Source organism: Stegostoma tigrinum, chromosome 23, assembly GCF_030684315.1.
Source record: "Stegostoma tigrinum isolate sSteTig4 chromosome 23, sSteTig4.hap1, whole genome shotgun sequence".
NCBI lineage: Eukaryota > Metazoa > Chordata > Chondrichthyes > Orectolobiformes > Stegostomatidae > Stegostoma > Stegostoma tigrinum.
Window position 1 is genome coordinate 51,465,491 of NC_081376.1, and position 21,646 is coordinate 51,487,136.

The window sequence follows — 21,646 nt, forward strand, 5'->3', positions numbered from 1 at the left end:
ATGCAGAAGGCTATTCTACTGACATAGGTGCACCTTGCTTCCTGTTCTGTTCTGCGAAGACAGATAAAAATTGTCATAGGCCCACTGGACTATAGGGCTACACTCTCATTACAGAAAGGCAACCATAGGCAGTTTAACCCAAGGGCCACCACGGTGGGGAGAGGTTGGGAAGAACAGACCTTCTATGGTAACCTCAGCCAGTGCAGGAATTGAACTCCTGCTGTTGGCATCACTCTGCATAAGAATCCAGCCATCCACCAACTGAGCTAACTGACACCCTTTGGAGTATGGCATGGCAAGCATCATAACAGTAATAAAACTGTTCCCAATGCTTGCTTAACTCATTTCAAGGTTTTTATAATGTTTGTCAAGAATCTTATACAAGCAAAGAATCCTGCAAAACTGGCTGACCCAGCGAAACAGGAACGTACAGTACCCTGCAGGCTTGTAGTTTCACATACTAAAAGTCACACACTTTGCAACCGATGCGGTAGTGCTGGTGTTGGACTGGGGTGGACAAGGTCAGAAATCACACGACACCAGGTTATAGTCCAAAAGGTTTATTTGAGAAGCAAGCTTTCTGAGCCTCAGTCCTCCTTCAGGTGTTAAAGAGAGAGGTAGTATCAGACACAGAATGTACAAGTAAAAGATCAAAGGTTCACGCCACCGCTAGGATGTATCAAACAAACCGAAGATGCTGTTAAATCTTTAATCAGTTAGAAAGTTTTAATTGATTAATATGCATATAGAAATCCCCGAATTCCTTTCATGTTCCCCTCCTGAGAGAACTAAAGGTTTTATCAGTATAAAGAAGAGGTGACATTTTAGGTCAGACAATGCACATTATGTGTGAGGCCTTGTTTAGAATCTGTTTGCGTTTTAGCTTGGAGTCAGACTGGTTTTATTTCTAACAGGAATTTATAAAATATCATTTTGATTGACTGTCTATCAATAGTGTGCTTTTTTAACAAAAAATGTATCTGCATACACAAATTGTGTGCGTGTGCAAGAGAGTGAGTGCAACAGAGAGTGAAACGTCAGCCTTCCTGCTCCTCTGATGCTGCTTGGCCTGCTGTGTTCATCCAGCTCTACACCTTGTTATCTCAGATTCTCCAGCATCTGCAGTTCCTACTATCTCCGCATTTAACAGACTTGTGTCTTACCATTTTCTGTATGGAGAAACAAGTTGAATATTGCAGAGATTACGAAAACAACATGGTATAAATATATATAGCATCATGCCGAACTAATTTACTGCATGGTCGGTCCTGAGGGAGAGTACGTGTGCAGTTTATGCCACCATCCTTTAAAAGAGGAGTACAAGAAACAGAGGGAGTACAAGAAAACAGCAACAAGAACTACTGTACAAATAAGGAAAGGTGAGATGAGAGAAGATCAAATGAGCTTAAACCTATAAGATAAGAGGATTCCAGTGAAGTATTAAGTAATCTAGTCGCTGTAATGACTCCATCTCCAGAAGTTGGATTTGTGGTCATTCCAACTGACTTTACTGTGCCCACAAGAGCACCTTATCTTCTCACGGGGTCTTAATTGATTGTTTCAAACAATCCCCTCCTCGATGCTGTGTCAATGTAACCCAAACTCCCCTTTCAGTTCTGGTCACCATTCAAGAGCAAGGATGTAACTGCAATGGAAGGGGTTTCAAAGGAAATTGAGCAGGATGTTGCCTGGGCTGGAAAGGTTCAACAATGAAGACAGGCTAGAGAAAGTCTGGCTGTTTTCTTTGGAGCAGAGGAGGTTGAGTGGGGGGGGGGGGGGCGGTTTTAGAGGTATATAAGATTATGAAAGACATGGATAGTGTGAAAGCAGCTGTTTCTCTTTGTCGAAGGGTCCAAAACAAGGGGGCATAATTTCAAAGTGAAAGGCAGGAGGTTTAGAGGGGACTTGAGGAAGTTTCTCCCCAGGGGATGGTGGGGTCTGAAATGCATCAACTGGGAGGGCAGTCGAGGTAAGTAACATGGAACTAGCATTGGTAGTGGTGTATTTTAGGCGATACAGACTCAATGGGCTGAAGGGACACTTTGGTACTGCACTGTTTCTATGATCCACTGCAGGCACAGTTTTAGCTTCTGGCTCCCTCTTGTGCCAAAAGTTTAGAATTTTCATCTTCAAAACTTAAATCCTTATGTGGCCTCACCCATCCCTAATTCTGTCATCTGATCCAACCCTTCAATTTCCCCACACACTGTTTTTGATGCAGTCATCTTCACTTCACTCCACCAGTATCTGAAACAGCTGTCACCAAAATCCACAATGACATCCTCTGCAACTGTGTTAGTGGCATATTTTCCCTACTACTCTTCCCTATTTCACCGCAGACTCTTGTCTTCTGGCATCCCATCTCTTTCAACTTTTGTTCACCAACCCAGGTATCTCAGTCTTTGGTTCATGTCGTGATTCCCTCAAACTTTTAGTCAATATTATACACCCTGCATAATTGTACGCTGTTGTAGCAATTATGGAGAGCCCAAAACAAAAATTGCCCATCACAAACAAGTTTTAATTAGTGATGGGAAAATAAAAGCAGACTTTAGGAAAAAACTCAGGGGTTGATAGATTATGGGAAAAACCTTTCAGGTAAACAGATGAAATCATAAGATTTTTATTTATAGAAATCAAAACATGTTGGTGGGACTGAGCAAGGAGAAACACCGCAGGCCAGGGAGCATTAGAGGAGTAGGAAAGTTGACGTTTCGGGTTGGGACGCTTCTTCAGATTTTCTGGAGAAGGATCCCGACCCGGAACATCAACCTTCCCGCTTGTCTAATGCTGCCTGACCCGCTATGTTCCTCCAGCTCCACACTGATCTCTGACTCCAGCATCAGCAGTTCTTACTATCTCTGCTGGGAATGAGCAACTTTTCTTGCCTTTGGACTTTTATGATCTCATGAAAAATAACAACTTCCTCTGCCAGAAATGTGCAAGACATAAAAATGCCCATCTAACTTTTGCAATGAGACAGCTTTGACTGTTTTGAATCTAAAGAATACAGAAATATTTTTCCAAATTCATTCTCCTTTTGCTGCTTCAAGGCTTATTTGAATATTTTGACATTGCCAGTTTCTTTCCCCCCTCTGGTCAATGCTGCCATACCTAAACTTTCATTTAGGCTGATGGACTGTCTGGAAGTTTTTCATACAATTTACATGTCGTTTTATTGTTGATGATGCATCAAGCGCATTTTACAAATAGGGTTTTCTATATCATTAGCATGCAGCAGAGATTCATTGAAGACCAACCTTATTTTAACCTAAGATAAATTGTGGTACTTATTAAAAGATTTCGCTATGAGATTGCACAGGTTAGCTTTGCATATGTGAGATAGCAATATATTATGACTATATTATTTAACAATGGGACTTTTCCTGATAGAAATGCATACTCCATTCTGGTTTTTAATGAGTTGAGATTAAAATCTGTTTAATGTCTGTTTTGTGTAATTGGTATTGGGGAAGGAAGACTATCCACAAACCTTCCCACCCCAACTTAATTGGCACGAAGCAAGGGTCTCCATTCAACTCCACTCCTCAACCTTGCCTTCAAACTCATCTTGGAGGTAGTCATTAACTTTCATCCAGTGTTTCAGGTTGATGGACTTTGAACAGAACTGGGCCAAGTTAGTAATGTAATATGTTTTGAACAAGCGCAGAGGGAAGGTCAGGAGAGTCTTTACTCAGAGAGTGGTAAGGGCGTGGAATGCCCTGCCTGCCAATGTAGTTAACTCAGCCACATTAGGGGCATTTAAACAAATTGGATAAGCATATGAATGATGATGGGATAGTGTAGGGGGAGGGGCTTAGATTAGTTCACAGGTCGGCGCAACGTCGAGGGCTAAAGGGCCTGTTCTGCACCATATTGTTCTATTGTTCTATGTTCTATTAACTACCACCAGTATCAAAATGGCTGACTGACTGGGAACACAAATCAAGTTAGGTAGCCTATGGGCTCTATGTACGCTGGCCAAAAGGCAAAGTTCTACAGATGGAATTAGCTGGCTTGATAAAAACCAGCACCCTTACAAGCAGACATCCAAGCACATTATTCCAGTTTTTTTCTAATGATGGCTAATTACCAAGTTAAAAGATGGAACAACAAACAGATACTTACTAGTTGAGAAGCATACTTGATCCTGTTCACTATCCCATCGTGTCCCAGATATTGCAGAGAGAGCCAGAGGGGCAAAGCTCGAAGTTTCTCAACTGGTTGACTTGTGGTGAGGCCCGCAGCTAGAGACTAAAATAATTATTTGAATATCCTAAAGTTTCTAGAACTGAAAATAAAACCTTTGTAGACAGACACACAGAGTTTCAACAATTTTCATTTAAATTTGGAGGACAGATATATTTTTTGTAAAAATGACTTCATAATAATTTGATTATTTTAATCACATGTTTTGTGCAAAGAATGATATTTATACTTGCACACAAGTATTACAAAGGGACCACTCACTTCAGGCCAATCCTTTAACAGATATGGAATTAAAACATGTATACATACATAAATACTTAGTTCCTTTGCATGTTTGTTATCAAGTAATAAATCACTTACGAGTGAAGGATCCTCATGTCTGTATAGTGTCACTGCAGGAACAGCTGGAAGACCTAACCAAGGTCCTAAAGTCAAGGTCATGCTGTCACATTTAGTTGCAGCCTACAAACATGAGAGTGTTAAACACCTTCTACGCACCCTAATATAGCCTTCAACGGCCTTACACAGTAAATTCTAATGACAGACACATAAAAGATCAAGTCAAAAATTGAGGGGTCATTCACAAGTTTAAAAACAAGCTTTCCTCTCTGCGTTAAGTTATCAACCATAGTTCAGAATAACCAGAGGAATCTGTCTCCATTTTGCGCTGGTTACCTACATTACACGATCTTGGAACCAGCGCTGTCAGTCATTCTAACTTTATTAATATTTCAAGTAAATGAAATTCCATAGGTTTTCAAGAATTATAGAAACCATCAAAATGTAATTACTCAGTTGGTCAATGTATTTCACTAAAACCAAAAACAAATGTACTAACCAGTACAGATGAGGAAACATAACCAAGTGTCAACATGGCCAAATTAACACTGAAATAGAAACATAAATCTAATTTTAGCAATACATCATCAAGAGGACAGTGAAAATACCTTATATTTTAGAAAGGGACACTTAATGGAATACAAAATCTTGAGACCACTGTAGAAACTCAGCAGGTCTGGCAGCATTTGTGCAGCGAGAGGCAGAGTTAACATTTCAAGCCCAGTATGACTTCTTTCTCACTGTTCTGAGGAAGGGTCATATTGGACATGAAACATTAACTCTCTTTCTCTCTCCACGGATGCCAGACTTGCAGAGTTTCTCCAACATTGTGTATTTGTTTCTGATTTTGAACATTTGCAGTGTTTTGCACTTATTTGAATACAAAATTTTTTCTGCTTATACCTTAGTCTGTGCTTCCATGCCTAACTCGGAAACATTGTAGTGTTATAAACTTCAGTTAGACAGAGATCAGCACAGATTGTAGTTTTAACCCACAACTTTTCCCGAGGTGGTCCTAGTGCTGATTTATGGCCGCTGTGGCGGAGGCTAGTTTGGGCCCAGTACAAGACCCTGCGGCATCAGCATTGGCAAGGCGAGCCTGAAGTGGACTCATGGCAGTGGCGGAGCTGAGTTTGGGCTGGTGCAGTACTCTGTGGCATCTGCACTGACGATGTCCAGCGAGGACTCAGTGGCCAAGGTGTTGGCGAAGGTGAGATGGTGCCGAAGCGTGGCGACCTTCTTTCCAGTGGTGGCAGCGTGGCAAAGTGACCTGGCCATCAGGCTCATGGCAGAGCACTTAACAAGACGGATTGTAAAGTTGAACACTTTACTAATTTATTTATCCTTATGCCTTTATAGTCTGTGTTTTGGTTTATTCTTCTATAGTTTAAGATGCGCTGGCAGGTAGTGACACTGTACAATGGTGGACAATAAATAAATCAAATCAATATTGCTACAAATGGGACATTTTCTCACTGCCCTCTGATCCAGTGATGCAATTTCTGGCGTAAGCAAAATCCTAAATGCCACCCTCACCACTATATTTTGCTCACTTTTGATTGTACGTTTAGCAAGAAATGAACTACAAGTAACGAATTAATGAGCTGGGGAACAATGTTAAAATTCATCGTAACATGTAATTCTTCAGACATCTGTTGCATGGGCTAAATATATGTACAGTAGAAAATTTAAAATAGTTCTATTACCAAACCATTTCTTTGGACCAATCGTTTTAAACCATTAAAGGAGCTTGCTACATAAATGTAATGACATGGTGTGGCATTTTCACAGAACAAGAACAGTTTGAAGCAAAAGAGTTGCATTTAATCATCAGATGTAGCACTAAACTTGATTAAAGTGTTTATTCTTACCCTTCTACATGTAACCACATCTTGTACTGATTGCAGAGTTCCTTCAACCGGGCAAGTTTATCTGTGTGTCCTGCGCCTGGTGTGCCTAAAATAAAGTTTTTTTTAAAATTCTATATCTAGGAGACTTATTTTAAATAACCCAGAACAACCTTCACTTCTGAACATCCCATTAGCAGTTTGCACAGCATGACCCTCAGGGGAGATGGTGACTTTAATATCTTACCTAGCTTTCCTGTTTAAACACACTAATATGTTGGGGAAGACTGCACTCAAATAAGGACATCCTGTATGGATTCTTAAGTTGGTAACTCAGTTTATACCAAAATTGCAAAGGTTGCTTACAGGATTCCTGAGGCAATTAGGAATTGCCTTCCAAACAGCAGTGCAGATATACTCCATGTACTGCAGCAGTTCAACAAGCTGGAAGTAGGGTAATTGAGTATGAGACACGAATAAATTTTTGGCCAACAAGGGAGTAATTATCGAGTGTAGGCAGGAATTTGGATTGGACAGCCACAATCAGATCAGCCACGATCTTATTAAATGGCAGAGCAATCTCGAGGAGCCAAATGGCCTACTCCTGCATATCACCACCTTCTCAAAGGCAACTAGGGATCGACAATCATATGGTATAGGTCACCATGTGTCAGGAGATCAACAACAGTTTGTATTTATAGCATTGAAAACCACCCCAATGCACCGCAGAGAAACTAGTCAGACAAAAAAGGATAATAAAATGTGAGGCTGGATGAACACAGCAGGCCAAGCAGCATCTCAGGAGCACAAAAGCTGACGTTTCGGGCCTAGGCCCTTCATCTCTGATTTCACCAAATGCCTCACATTTTATTATCTTGGAATTCTCCAGCATCTGCAGTTCCTATTATCTCTGAGACGAAAAAGGAGATTGGATTATAAAAGCAAATGTTAGGAGAACAAATGTCAGTCAGAAGAGATAGCGTACCTATGTCTTATGGTTTTGTAAGCTTGGTCTTGAAAGGTTGAGGGAAGAGAGATGGAGATTTCAGAAGGCTATTTTAAAATAGAGGGAATAGGTAGCCAACAGCATAGCTGTCAATAGTGGGGTGAAGGGAGAGCTGTTGCATAAGACATCCAAGTCAGATGGATTAAATGTTTAAAGGGGGCTGCAGGGTGGAAGAGGGTGAAGAAATAGGGGAAACTAATATCAAGGGACTTCAACAAAAGATGAAATTTTTAAATTGAGTCCTTTAAAAGGGAATTTTTTCCTATCCTTTTATGGGATGTGGGTGTCACTGGTTGGCCAGCATTTCTTGCCCAACCCTAGTTACCCTCGAGAAGGTGGTGGTGAGCTGTCTTCTTGAACCGTGGCAGACTTCCTGCTATAGGGTGGCCCATAATGCCCTTAGGAAGGGAATTCCAGGATTTTGACCCAGCGACAGTGAAGGAACAGCAATATATTTCCAAGTCAGGTTGGTGAGTGGTTTGGAGGGAAACTTGGAGACGGTGGCATTCCCATGTATCTGCTGCCCTTGTCCTTCTGGATGAAAGTGGTCATGGATTTGGAAGGTGCTGTCTGAGAATCTTTGGTGAATTTCTGCAGTGCATCTTGTAGATAATACACACTGCTGCTACTGAGCGTCAGAGGTGGACGGAGCGAATGCTTGTGGATGTGGTGCTAATCAAGTGTCCTGATTTGTCCTGGATGGTATCAAACTTGAGTGTTGTTGGAGCTACCCCCATCCAGGCAAGTGGGGAGTATTCCATCACACTCCTGACTTGTGCCTTGTAGATGGTGGACAGGCTTTGAGGAGTCAGGTGATGAGTTACTCATTGCAATATTCCTAGCTTCTGACCTGCTCTTGTAGCCACTGTGTTTATGTGATGAGTCCAGTTGAGTTTCTGGTTAATGATAACCACCAGGATATTGACAGTGGGGGATTCAGTGATGGTAACACCATTGAATGTGAAGGGGCAATAGTTAGATGGTCTCTTATTGGTGATGGTCATAGCCTGGCATTTGTGTGGAGTGAATGTCACTTGCCACCTGTCAGCCGAAGCTTGAATATTGTCCAAATCTTGTTGCATGTGAACATGGACTGCTTCAGTATCTGAGGAGTCACAAATGGTGCTGAACATTGTGCAATCATCGGCAAACACCCCCACTTCTGACTTTATGATGGATGGAAGGTCATTGATGAAGCAGCTGAAGATGGTTGGGCTGAGGACACTGCCCTGAGGAACTGGGAGCTGAGGTAGACAGTGAGGATGAAAGTGATGGACAAAGAATTTTTTATGCAGAAAGTAGAGTTTTGATGAGCTGATATCTATGGTGCATGAAGGGTGGGAGGAATTTTGAATTCTTGGGCCTGGAAATGACAAAGGAAATGATGAAGCTTTCAGCAGTAGATGGCATTAGGTCGAGACAGAGCAGGTGATGTTACAAAAGCAGAAATAAGCAGTCTTTGTACTGGAAATAATGTGAAACTAAATAAGTCACCAAAGTTGCAAACACTGTAGTTTAATGTCGAACAGTTAGCAGGACTGATGCCTGGATTGATGGAAAACATATCAGATTTATGGCAGGAAAGAAATGAAGGTTTAGTTTCTTTCCAATATTTAATGGGAGGCAATTGAGTTTCCTCCACGACAGAATCTTGGACAAGCAAGTTGCCATAGAGGCAGCGGAGAGGTCAAGAAAGCTAGGAAGGAAGAGGAACTGGATGCCACCAAGGATGTACTTATCAAAGCTCCACACCTGTGGATCGTATCATGATGAAGGGGAGTTTCGACAGACAAGGGGCAATGAGAGAGGAATTAGAAAGAAGATGCAGCATCAGGGCTAGGTTGGGAGAGAGCAGCAACCAGACAACTAACTCATGGTCTCAGTCTTCGTGACAAAAAAAATCCAGGAAGTCCCTGAACTTGAGAAAAGAGATTCAAAGGAATGATTAGTATCTGAGAAAAGAAGCTCAGGGTGGGGAGGTCATGGGGTCAGCTTGTCACCAGCCGGTTTTGTTTTAAATTGCTCAGTCTCACTGGTATCCTTTAATTATTGAATATTTACATGAATAAATGAAATTGCGGCAATTTGAACTTTGAAGTGGGCACACTTATAAAACTATTTTATCTCCATTTTACTACACGTACCTGCATTTGCGACAAGTAACACAGGAAGTTTCCCACATTCCATATCATCTTTAATAAGCCTTTCTAGTAGGGCTACATCCTATCAAAGCAACAAATGGCAAATCATTAAAGCAGGGAAAACCTGAGCTTGCAAATGTGAAGAATGTAGAATGTTTTCTGCAGAATCACAGAATCCCTAAATTGTGGAAGCAGGCCATTTGGCCCATTGGATCCACACCAACCCTCCGTAGAACATGCCACCCAGAACCCCACCCCCACCTACTATATCCCTGTAACCCTGCATTTTCCCATGGCTAATCCATCTAGCCTGTACATCCCTGGACACTGGATAATTTAGCATGGCTAATTCACCTAACCTGTGCATCTTTGGACTGTGGGACGAAACCGGAGCATCCGCAGGAAACCCACGCAGACACAGGGAGAATATGCAAACTCCACACAGACGGTCGGACAAGGATGGAATTGATCCTGGGTCCCTGGCACTGTGAGGCAGCAGTGCTAAGTGCTGAGCCACATGCAACCCATGAATCTAAAAGAGCTTTGGTATCAATAACTGAGCTGCAGATAGTAGGAGTGATAAAAAGATAAATCAAGAACTTACCATTTGATGTTGAGATCCGAACATAGTGTTACAAGGCACACTGCACATACAGGAGATGGGAAGACCAAGCTACAGTTGAGAAAAATTTGTACAATTTAATTTCAGTATAACATATGCCCTTATTTTCTTGAAACCAATACATCAAAAAGAAGTAGTAGTATAGTTGTAACATTACTGAACTAATAATCCAGAAATGTAGGCAAATATAATGACAATGTGCTCAAATCACACCAACGCTGATGGCAAAACATAAATTCAATAAAATTCTGCAAGAAAAACTAATTCAAAAAGCCATCTGGTTCACAGAGTCCTTCAAGGAAGGAAATCTTTCATACCTACTGGGTCTGGACTATGTGTGACTCCAGATCCACAATAATACGACTAACTTAACCAGGCTTCATTTGCCTCTTAGCTAGTGAGGCTCGCATCCAATAATTGAAAATTTAAAAATTCCTTTTACAAATAAATTTGGCATTGCAAAGAATTTTAATGTTGTAATAGCCCCGTGCTATTGAAATTATCTTCACTTCTAGCTACATCTTAACAAACCATTCAAATATAAAAAGGTGTCTTGCCATCATATTCTCAGGCTAATTGTGAATGGTCAATAAGCCAATGTCTCTTACACCCAGAAGAATGAATGATCAAAGATTGCTTCATATGTTGTAGGACAAGTTTTTTAAAAAATAATGGCCAAATAATGCATTGTAAATAAAACTATAACTTCTTTTTGAAAGCACACACAAAAATACAAGCAATGTATATTAAATTTATCAATATTGCATTTTATTTAATAGTTTAATAGTGTAATTTGGTATGATTTAGATTCAAAATATTTGATAATCATCATTTTAATGAGACTTATACCCTTGCACACAAAGTTTTCCTTTAATTTTGAAGCTTCTACATTAGTCTTGGATCTTGGCACATCTTTGTTGCTCCCCATTTTTTCATGCTTCCAGTTTTATTAATTCAATGCAATAAAATGCTAGGACATATTCAGTGGTAGAACTTAATTTAGAAGTTAAGATTAAAGTTATTTTAAATAACAGATGGCAAAAACAACTTCTATGAATATACCAGATAGGTCCCTCTTATATCTAATTGCACATCCACTGAGAACTGATCCTTTAGTTATACTAACCAAAACCAATAGTTTGTAATTAATCCCATTTCAGATTTAATTTACATATCATGTTTTAGGTCAAGTAAAGCATTTTACCTGGTTACAGATATACTGGCCCAGGCCTGTTCTACAGGCAGCACTAACATAGAGCACAGGGGACTTGTTATGCAGGACATTAAAACCTTCTATTGCGTAGTCTTCATAGTTTGAGTGGATAATGAGTTTGCACACTTTCAGGAGACCTTCCCGATCATCTTCATGATAATATGCAGAACCGTTTTCATATCTAAAGAACAAAATCCAAGCCTCAACTTACAATCACAGTTTAAATTCTAAAGCTCACACAAATGCTTTGTAAGATATAAGTTTTGAGTGAAACCATCCCTTTTGCAGGATTTAGCTCAAATGGTAGAACTTTGTGAATGAGAAGTAGTAGGATTGATGCAAGGCAGCATGAAGGTTCAGTGGTTGGCAATTGCTGCCTCACAGTGTCAGGGACCTAAGGTTTGATTCCAACCTTGTGTGGAGTTTGGACATTCTCCCCATGGCTTTGTGGGTTTCCTCCAGGTACTCCAGTTTTCTCCCATAGTCCAAAGATGTGCAGGTTAGGTGGATTAGCCATGCAATATTGTCCATAGTGTCCAAGGCTTTGCCTGGATGGAATAGCCATGGTAAATGTGGGGTTACAGGGATAGGATGGGGAGCTGGGTCTGGGTGGGATGCTCTTCAGAGGGTCGGCCAAAGGGCCTCTTTCCATACTGTAGGGATTCTATGATTCTCCTCAAGAAAATCTACAGAAATGTATCCTTTTTATAAAGTCATGTGCCAAATCTGTGAACCAGAATGACAGTAGAAACCGAGGATACTGGCTCAGAAGAGAAACTCAAATGGAATTCCTATGCCCAGGAGACCATATCGTAGAATTCAAAGATCTTACAACATAAGAAACAATGCAGTATACTTGCCTTTGCTGGCCATTTGAAAGTATTCTCCAGTTTAAATCAACACTGCAGCTTTTTACCACTAACTACACATCACCTGACAAAATCCTCTCCTCCATTTCCTCACCTCTCCCTATCTCTAAACTCCAATAACCCCACAAATCACGTTATATCAATGTTCCTCTAATTCTGTCCTCTGTGCATTCCCAATTTTAATCATTCCAACCCTGTGGCTGTGTCTTTAGCTGCCTAAGTGCTCTGCTCTGAATGCCTTTCCTATACTTCTCTGCTTTGCTTTCCTCCTTAGGGTACTTCTTAAATCTGCCTTGTTAACCAGGCTTTTGGTCACCCAGTTGATATCTCTTCTGTGGCTCAAAGTCATTCTTTGTTTTATAATGGTTTTGTGGAGGGCTTTGGGATGATTAATCAAGTTGGAGGTGCTGCATTGTTGAATTAAATTTCCCCTTGAGCTTCTATGGTCTAAAATGAAACAATCTTGGCTTCTCTAGTCTCTCCTCACAACTGAATTCTCTGATTTTTGGCATCATGCTGGAAATCTTCCTCTATATCCTTTCCAAGATCGTCACATCCTTCCTCAGTACACTACGCAGAATAGAACATGATATTCCAAGTTAGGTTTAACCACGACTTGCCTATATCTGCAAAACCAAATCTCCTGCATGCTTCCCTAACTACTTTAGCCATTTTCAAAGGTTGGTGAATATTGCTATTCATGGTGTAGCCACTTTTGCATCACCCCAGACTAGTATGATTTTAGATCATACTGTCACTCCATGTTATTCCTCAAGTGCAATATTTGAAATCTATCCAACTTAAACTGCACCTGCCACACACTTGCCCATTTCAGTAATCCATGTCATCTCCTTCTTCTTCATGACCACATGACTATTTTCTTTTTTTTTTGTTCTGCAACATTTCAAAATATTTCTTCCTGGTGTCTAAGTCCTTTATTCATAACATGATCCCAATACCTGCCCCTGGGGGACTCCATTGCATATTCTTTCCAGTCAGGGAAAAGTTCATTCACCACTGCCTTCTATGCCTTAGCCAATTACACATACATTACCAGCATGCCTTTAATCTCATGCATTTATAATTTCCCAATTAGTCAGTTATATGGTACTTTATCAAATGACTCTTTGTACTTCAAAAGAATTTAGTCATCAGGCTAGCAAGAGAGAATTTGCTTTAAAATGAATCCAAGCTAACTGTTTATCATTGACCCACACTTCAAGCAAAAATTAATTATTCCTTTGACCCAAGTCTCTAGTAATTACATGGAACTAACAGGCTTCTGGCCACCAGATTTATCTCTCTCGCCCTAATTCTAAATTATGCTGTAACATTTGAAATTCTCCAATCCTCTGGCATCACTAAGAGACCTGAAAAACTGTCGGATATCAGCTTTCGTTACTTAGTTCTTGAAATCTACCTCGTTAACCAGGTTTTTGGTTTTCTGACTCAATACCTTCTTATGCGGCTCAATGTCACTCTTTGGTTTATAATGGTCTTGTGTAATGCCTTGATATACATCTCATCAGCACCAGATCATTTTATACCTGAATGTTGTCAATTTACTTGGTGCTTCCCTTTTACCTACTTTCATTCTATCCAATATCTCTACTCACACTTTCTCTACTGCATAATCAACTTTGTCCTCTACGACACATGCAAAATATTCATTCAGTACCTCCACCATGTTTTCTCCCAGTACAAGAGGTTTTTTCCTTTTTAATTCCCTCAGTGGCACTGTCATTCCTTTTGTTGTACATGGGTTTATAAAGGGTCTTTGGGCTTCCTCTTAAATTATTTATTTTCTCCTCTGTTGTCCAGGTCTCCTGAATGTTCTTTTCCTCTGTCATTTTCTGACAACTAACATAATTAAAAAGATAGGCTCCACCATACCACCTTGAGGGAGAACTACAGAATGTTACATGCTGTACCACATTACTGCTCAGTTATCTTAAACAGGGTAGTAACACGTGCTTTGCACTGATTGAAACTGTTACCTGAAGAGTCTGCACAACCAAAGTGTGGTATCTGACAAAATCCTCGTAGTCAGCTTTCGCAATCTTTCTTTGTCCAGCACAGAGATATACGCTGCCAAACTGTGACCCAACAAGGACATATGACCCTGCTCTCCTACGTTCTGTAATCTGCTAAATGCAGAAAGATGATTAAAATCTGCCAGTAGTTCTCATGAAAAAATTCTCTCACATTGAAATATACACATTAAAACAAAACACATTAGTAACAGAAGAGCAAATTCATCAAAATAGAACAGCTAACATTATTTTGCTTAGATTTCCAATTTAGTATAAATAAAGCATCAAAATCGGGGCCATGGGGAATGTCGCAGAACTTCTCTCTCAACATATTTTACCTTGCTTTTCCCTTCCCAGTGTTTTCCATTTTGGATGCAATACAACAAATACCTCAGTTTTAATACCAGACGTTTGCAATCCACATGATGTTCACCATCATTAATCTTCTAACCTCAACTGATCTGCAACTTCTAATCCCAAGCATTACACACCTCGTTAAATTCACCAGAATACACAATCCCGAAAACAAGCAGTTCTGGAAATCTTGGATGTGTCTGACATCAAATATAAAGTACGTAATGCAAAAATCGAACAATTGCAAACTAGTAGGCTTTAGATTACTGGTGCCAGTTGTCATTATTCATGGATTCTTCTGGAATCTAATTATTGGTTACTAGTTTTCTAGCTACTTCACATTTCCAGGTTAAATATGTGGATGAAATATCCAGGTATCAAGCAGCTTTCATCCATAAATAGCTAAGGACGACATGGACAGTTAGAAGTTAAACACATTATCAGTGTTGTTTTGATTCGCTGAAAGGGCAAGTGAACTAAAGTGGAAGAAAGTTTGTGTCGAGCATAAACACATCTCAGGCTGATTGCACTGAACATACTGTACAAAAAAGCCCAATCTTTCTCAGCACTGTTTTCTTGTTGTGCCTCCAGAGTTAATCAAAATGCTTTCAAACTTTGGACAAAGTTTCAGGTTATGCAATCACAGGAATCAGAACTGAAATCCAACTCAGTCTTAAAGTATATAGTACCCGGAACATCATAAAACATCTTCAATTGTACCTGGTCATTTAAAAATATGAATGCGCTAATCTCCTGAGAGGACATGCATCTTCTTTTGCATCCTGGCTGACCCTTTCCTAGGAAGTAGCGCTCTCCAACTAGCATTGCTGTCAACCAGAACAAGCACAAGGGGGAAAAACCCACTAAGGCTACGTGACTAATTGATCATTTTTCACTGTTCCAAGGGAGAGGAATACTTTTTTTTAAGAAAAATACAGCTCCTTGTAACAACATGGTGAAATTAGGAACAGCATCACAGTATACTACATTTCATCTTTTTCACCATAAAGTCAACATTATGCTGAAAAGGTCAGTACTTTTACTTTGAAAATAATACAATTGAATTTTACAAATTAATTTACAGAAAATGTTCTTCAGGTAAAAATGCTTCTTCTAAAATTTACAAAATCAAAATAATTAAAAACTATCTTTGTATTCCGGTAATACAGGATAAGAGATTACACAGCTAATATTTTATTAGACACGTTGGGGGTCAATTTCCAAACTTAAAGAACCTGACTCATTGAATTAATTGTCTAAATATTTTATTAAGGTTCTGATCCAGGAAGCAGCCAACACTACAAAACTGAATTAAGTGCCTTGCAAAATATGCAAAGTATCATTACTTTGCTTGTTGTTAACTTAGTGATGAAATCCTAAGGGCCTTGTAAGATATGGATTTTACAAGTTTATTCCAGATTAGACCAATAATGCATAAAAATAATAGTCATTCTTGGTGCTCCAAAAGTTTTATAAGCATTCCACTGATAAATATGTTTTAATATTTTGTGTAATGAGAATTTTCTGAATTTGTAGTGAACCAATAAACCTAATATACATTATTTTATCCAAGATATTTTATTCAACATCCATTTATTGAAAGAACTGAAAAAAAAAAGTCATGCCTCAATAAAGCAACATAATCTACAAAAATGTTTGGAAGTACTTCATACATAGCAGATTATTTAGAAATGGTTGTTTTGTGCAAGTCAACAATTTTCACATAATGAGAGTTCATGTTTATTACAGAAATTACTTAGCAATGTTAATTGAGGGTGGAATACTTGCTAAAATACTTGAGAAACAAAAACCGTTTTAAGAATAAAACTATTGGAACTTTCCTGCCTGAAACGCCAGAAAGGTCAGTAGCACAAATAGCACCTCCAACAATGCAGCACTCCGGCACTTTCTCACTATTGCATTAAATGAACAGCTGAAACTGTGTCCTAGTCCTGGCGTGGAGCTTGAAATCACAAGTTATGATTCAGGGAAGGGAATCAGATGGTGCAAAATTACTGCAAGTGCCCATCTGGATTGTAAATCATAGGTTTCTGTACATTTGAAGATCCTGTCTTATTAAAAATTGGGTTCTATCTCAAGATATTTTATTATACAAGACTAGAGAATTCATAAATGAAAACTGAAAAAACCACAGATGCTCAAAATCAGAAACAAAAACAGAAATTGTTGGAAAAGCTCAGCAGATCTGACTGCATGTGGAGAGAAATCAGAGTTAACTTTTCAGGTCCAGTGACCTTTCCTCAGAACTGGAGAGATTGTAGTTATGTGTTTGCAAGTGATGCCAAAAGTAGCAGAAAGTACTCCCTGCTGATCAATGTGTAGCTTAAAAGATGTGTTTTGCAGCATACTGAAGTATCTTCTCCTCACATGACATGGCAGTAAGATAAATATGCTGATAAATAACACTGAGCAGCATGGTTGAAGGCTATGGGGAGAAAAAATAATTAGTGTTCACCAAATGGCCATGGCGGGGGAATTTAAAAAATCAGTCTTGTCTGGGAAATAATTAACCACAATGATCTATCATTGTTATCTATCACCCCAAATCTGAGCTTCTGTCTGTTGAAAGACGTAGATCATGTGGCATGCTATACCAAGAAGTGTTTGTGGCAATGGTATTATCTGTACCTCTGTGCCGAAAGGTCCAGGTTCAGAACCTACCTGTCTTGGAGATGTGTCATAACTGGACTGAACAAGTTGGTTAAAATAACAAACAGTACCACATATTACATAGTAACAACTTGCATTTATATGGTATCTTTAAAAAAGAAAGTCATTATAAAGATATTAGGAGGATCAACCAAACGTTTAGTCCAACAGGCAGATTTTAAGCAGGTCATAAAGTAGGTTATAATCAAAGTTATGAGGGAGGTGCAATGCAGAGAATTTTAGGAGGGAATCCAGGAGCTTTGAACCTAAATAGCAAGACTACCAACTAGTAATCGATATGAGAGGCACAAGAGAGAAGAGTTGGAGGAGCACGCAGTCTCGATAGTTTAGCAGGCTGGAAGAGAATGCAAAGATAGGGAGGAACGAAAACATGAATTTTTTAACAAAAAGGAAGAAAATTATAAGTTGGAGATGCTGGAACATTACAAGTTAGCAAATGGTGAAGAATGATGAGCATTTAATATGAATTAGAATGCAGAGAGAGGCATTTTAAATGAGCTGAGATTTCAGCAAAAGGAAAATGGAAAGGTCAGCCAAAAGGGTACTGAACGGTGGCAAAGGAGAAAATCAGGGTTTCAGCATAAGGTGAAGCAAAGATGGGATGTGCATGATTATGCAGGTGAAAGTATTCCAGAAAGAGTATAGGATTAAAATTCAACTGAGTCAATTAGGATGACTGATCTAAATCATTGCGTTTGTTCCATTTCTCACCACCTTAACTTATTTTCCACCAAAAACACATTTGGCTCAAAACCCACATTTTTCTTCACCTTAACATGCAATGCAGAAGATACTCATTTCCTTTCGAACTAGTCTGCAACACCATCCAGTGTTCAAGGAGGCACTGCAGTTTTTGGATATTATGAAGAAAATGGTTTGTTGCAACTCACGGGCTAGCATTACAGATAAATTTGTAGTAATTTGTCATCAACTAAAGCTGCAGATCTAGATACATTGTAGGATGCTACACTGTATAAAACCACTTCCATTCCCTAAATTGTGATCAGAGATAATGGGAACTGCAGATGCTGGAGAATCCAAGATAACAAAGTGTGAAGCTGGATGAACACAGCAGGCCAAGCAGCATTCTCAGGAGCACAAAAGCTGACGTTTTGGGCCTCTCTGATGAAGGGTCTAGGGCCCGAAGCGTCAGCTTTTGTGCTCCCGAGATGCTGCTTGGCCTGCTGTGTTCATCCAGCTTCACACTTTGTTGTCTTCCATTCCTTAAATACCATACTGCCATGCTCCAGGCACTCTTTCATAACATATGCGGTTTTAATATCAAACCTTATGATGGCACCAACAGCAAAGCACAAGCCCTGACCAAGTAAGCAAAAAAACAGGTTTTATTGAAACAAAAACAAATTGCTGGAGAATTTTTTGAACTAAATAAGAATCACTAGACTTGAAAGATTAACTCTTGTTTTCTTTGCACAGATGGTACAAGACCCAGAGTTCCTCCGGCAATTTCTGTTTTCATTTCCGATATCAGCATCTGCAGTTCTTTGTTTATTTCATGTATTGACTTTTAAACACAAATAAATATGTTAGTCACAGTTTATTCCTTTAATAATGGTTCTAAAATTCACTATTTACCGATGGGACTGCAATTCCTCCTCATCCTCTCCGTGCATAAGGTTCTGTACAAGTTGAAGAATAGCTGTCATGTTCTGTCCACTAGAAAAAGTGTTGTGTTTGAACACGAAATAAAAATTACATTCAATTAAAATCAGTTTTGGAATTGAAAATATTTACCACTACATTGGAAAATACTGGTGTGAGACTAGCGTGCTGAGCTTCAATTCTGTATTACTTAGTCTTGGTTTCCAGTAAGCTCTCAATAAATAATGCAACATTATTCAGCACTGCACATCTATTAAAGGTTTTAGGACACAGTACATAAATATTTTGCAGTGGTAGCTTTCAGCGAACCTACAATATAGGGATTCCTTTTGCAGCTAGAGGTATTTTAAAAAACTCATGTATATTTTATTACTACAGAAAAAGAGGCAGCTGAACTCCCATTAGATGAGAGTGATGCAACAAATGAAGAACAGTTTCTTCAAACGCATGTTAATGTCTCCATAAAAAAGGGTTATTTTCATTGTGCATTACATTCATTGCTGTAACATCCACTAACTGAACTGTTAGGCGAACCAATTACCCCAAAAGGCATTAAGTAGCAAAGGGACAGCACTTGTCATTCAATACCCTCTAAATAGAATCACACAAATTTAAATATATTAAAAATAGCTTTCCAAATTTAACACTGGAGAGTATTCAAGATAATGCAATTCAAAATGAAAAGCTTTTCAAAGGGGTAATTGTAGTCATTTCGAAACCATATGAAAAGAACTCAAATAAAATTAACACCCTGAATTTGCGGGACTAATTATGCTTCCAATAACATTACCATGGTACATAAAAATGGAAATTAAATAGGAAGACACTGTAAAAACAAAAGGGAGAAATAAACAGCACAACACATAATGAAGATCATTCACAAGTTTGATATACAGAGTTATTTACCTGCCCTGCAATGGGCCAGGAATATCTTTTCTGGCATATTTCTTCTTCTCTCTCTCTTCCTCTGCTTCCCTAGTTTGATTATTAAAATTGAAGACATTACTAATTTGAGACTTGCCCTGTAAATACAGCAATGGCTCTGACTGTACATAGGCAAAAAAATGATTTAAATAAAAATAATAGAAAATGAATTATGACCTTAACAGTTTTTAAAAGATATGGACAGAATACCGACAATTCCACACTGATGTAACCTGTTCTCGAATATTTAATGTTAGTCCTGTCATAATGAAGTGATAATGAATGTAAAACAATTCCTAAATATCTGAACATTACTCTAATGTTGTACTAGACTTACTGAGATGATTGCTCAGAAACTGATGAATGAGACACATGGATGAACAAATTGTCAACAAATAAAGGAAGGGTCTACATTTATAATGACGGAAGACATTTACAATAAATGTATTTATTCCTTAACTGTGCTACTTTAAGTTCTTGAATAGGCATGATCCCATATCACTGATGGAATTTCAACATGACCTTTTTGTCTTTCCTTTCTGAAGGGAAGAAAGTTCACATTGTCTCCTTACGCCACTCTTAAAAAAGCTTTTTTTAATTAAGTTATTTAAGTGGTACAGTTTATAAACTCACCTTCGAGAGTCCTCCAACATCCTCATAGCCTCATTGAGGTTCCTCCCCATCTCAGCTAAAGTAGGGTCTACCATCTGCAAAACAAAATGAAAATGAGTATTTTAATTTAAATAAAGACTTGCATTCAAGTAATATCCCAAAGTTCTTCAGAGATTCAATAAAGTACTTCTGAATTGTATCTACTTTTTGTAAAGTGGGAATCACACTTACCTTTCATACTTATTTTCTCTATCCCTCACTCCTTGAGTATGAGTGGTACATTTGCTGACTTCGCAATTTGGTGGGGGGTGGAAAGATAACATTCTAGAATCTAGTGACTGTTAGAAAATCATTACCAGTGTATCAACTATGTACAGATACCTGTAGAAACTTAGGATTTAAGCACAGATCCTCAGGATTGGTCAGCTTTTAGCACCTTAAATTTGTCCAAGGCTTTTCTTCTGCTGCTACTAATTACCCATAAGTTCCTCACTCTTATTAGTCCCTTGACTACCCTCTATATTGTACGTCATTTGTGTTTTCTACTCCCTGATAAGTTCATAAGATATAAGGGCAGAATAAGGCCATTTAGCCCAAAGTCTGCTCTGCCATTTGATCTTGGCTGATATGCTCCTCAGCCCCATAGAACATAGAACAATACAGCGCAGAACAGGCCCTTCGGCCCTCCATGTTGCGCCGACCTGTGCACTAATCTAAGCCCCTCCCCTTACACTATCCCATCATTATCCATTTGCTTATCCAAGGACTGTTTAAATGCCCCTAATGTGGCTGAGTTAACTACATTGGCAGGCAGGTGAATTTCCTCTGCACCTTTTCCACTGCTTCCACATCCTTCCTGCAATGGGGCGACCAGAGCTGCAGGCAATATTCCAAGTGAAACGGCACTAGCGTTTTGTACAGTTGCAGCATGACATCACAGCTCTGGAACTCAATCCCTCTACTAATACAACCTAACACACCGTAAGCCTTCTTAACAGCACTATCAACCTGGGTGGCAACTTTCAGGGATCTATTTCCATTGGCCCAGTATTTTGCCTTCCTATTATTCTTCCCAAGGTGAATCACCTCACATTTATCTGCATTGAACTCCATTTGCCACCTTTCAGCGCAATTCTGCAGTGATAATGGGAACTGCAGATGCT

The 21,646-nt window shown here is 39.2% G+C and overlaps 1 protein-coding gene across 5 annotated transcripts in view; it reads right to left on the reverse strand.

The window, feature by feature from the left end:
- Positions 1-21,646, reverse strand: part of pdxdc1 (pyridoxal-dependent decarboxylase domain containing 1) — an 85,717-nt gene that overhangs the window by 55,270 nt on the left and 8,801 nt on the right. For 3 of the 5 annotated variants that reach the window (XM_059654183.1, XM_048551659.2, XM_048551662.2), the window contains exons 2-12: positions 20,505-20,578; positions 19,854-19,922; positions 18,921-19,001; positions 14,244-14,393; positions 11,369-11,558; positions 10,147-10,215; positions 9,546-9,624; positions 6,420-6,504; positions 5,048-5,096; positions 4,570-4,671; positions 4,129-4,254 (exon numbers count right to left, since the gene is read on the reverse strand). In XM_059654183.1, the coding sequence (XP_059510166.1) occupies positions 4,129-4,254; positions 4,570-4,671; positions 5,048-5,096; positions 6,420-6,504; positions 9,546-9,624; positions 10,147-10,215; positions 11,369-11,558; positions 14,244-14,393; positions 18,921-19,001; positions 19,854-19,922; positions 20,505-20,578 (1,074 nt within the window). The remainder of the gene's footprint in view (positions 1-4,128; positions 4,255-4,569; positions 4,672-5,047; positions 5,097-6,419; positions 6,505-9,545; positions 9,625-10,146; positions 10,216-11,368; positions 11,559-14,243; positions 14,394-18,920; positions 19,002-19,853; positions 19,923-20,504; positions 20,579-21,646) is intronic. The other 2 variants (XM_048551661.2, XM_048551663.2) reach the window with 1 other exon arrangement.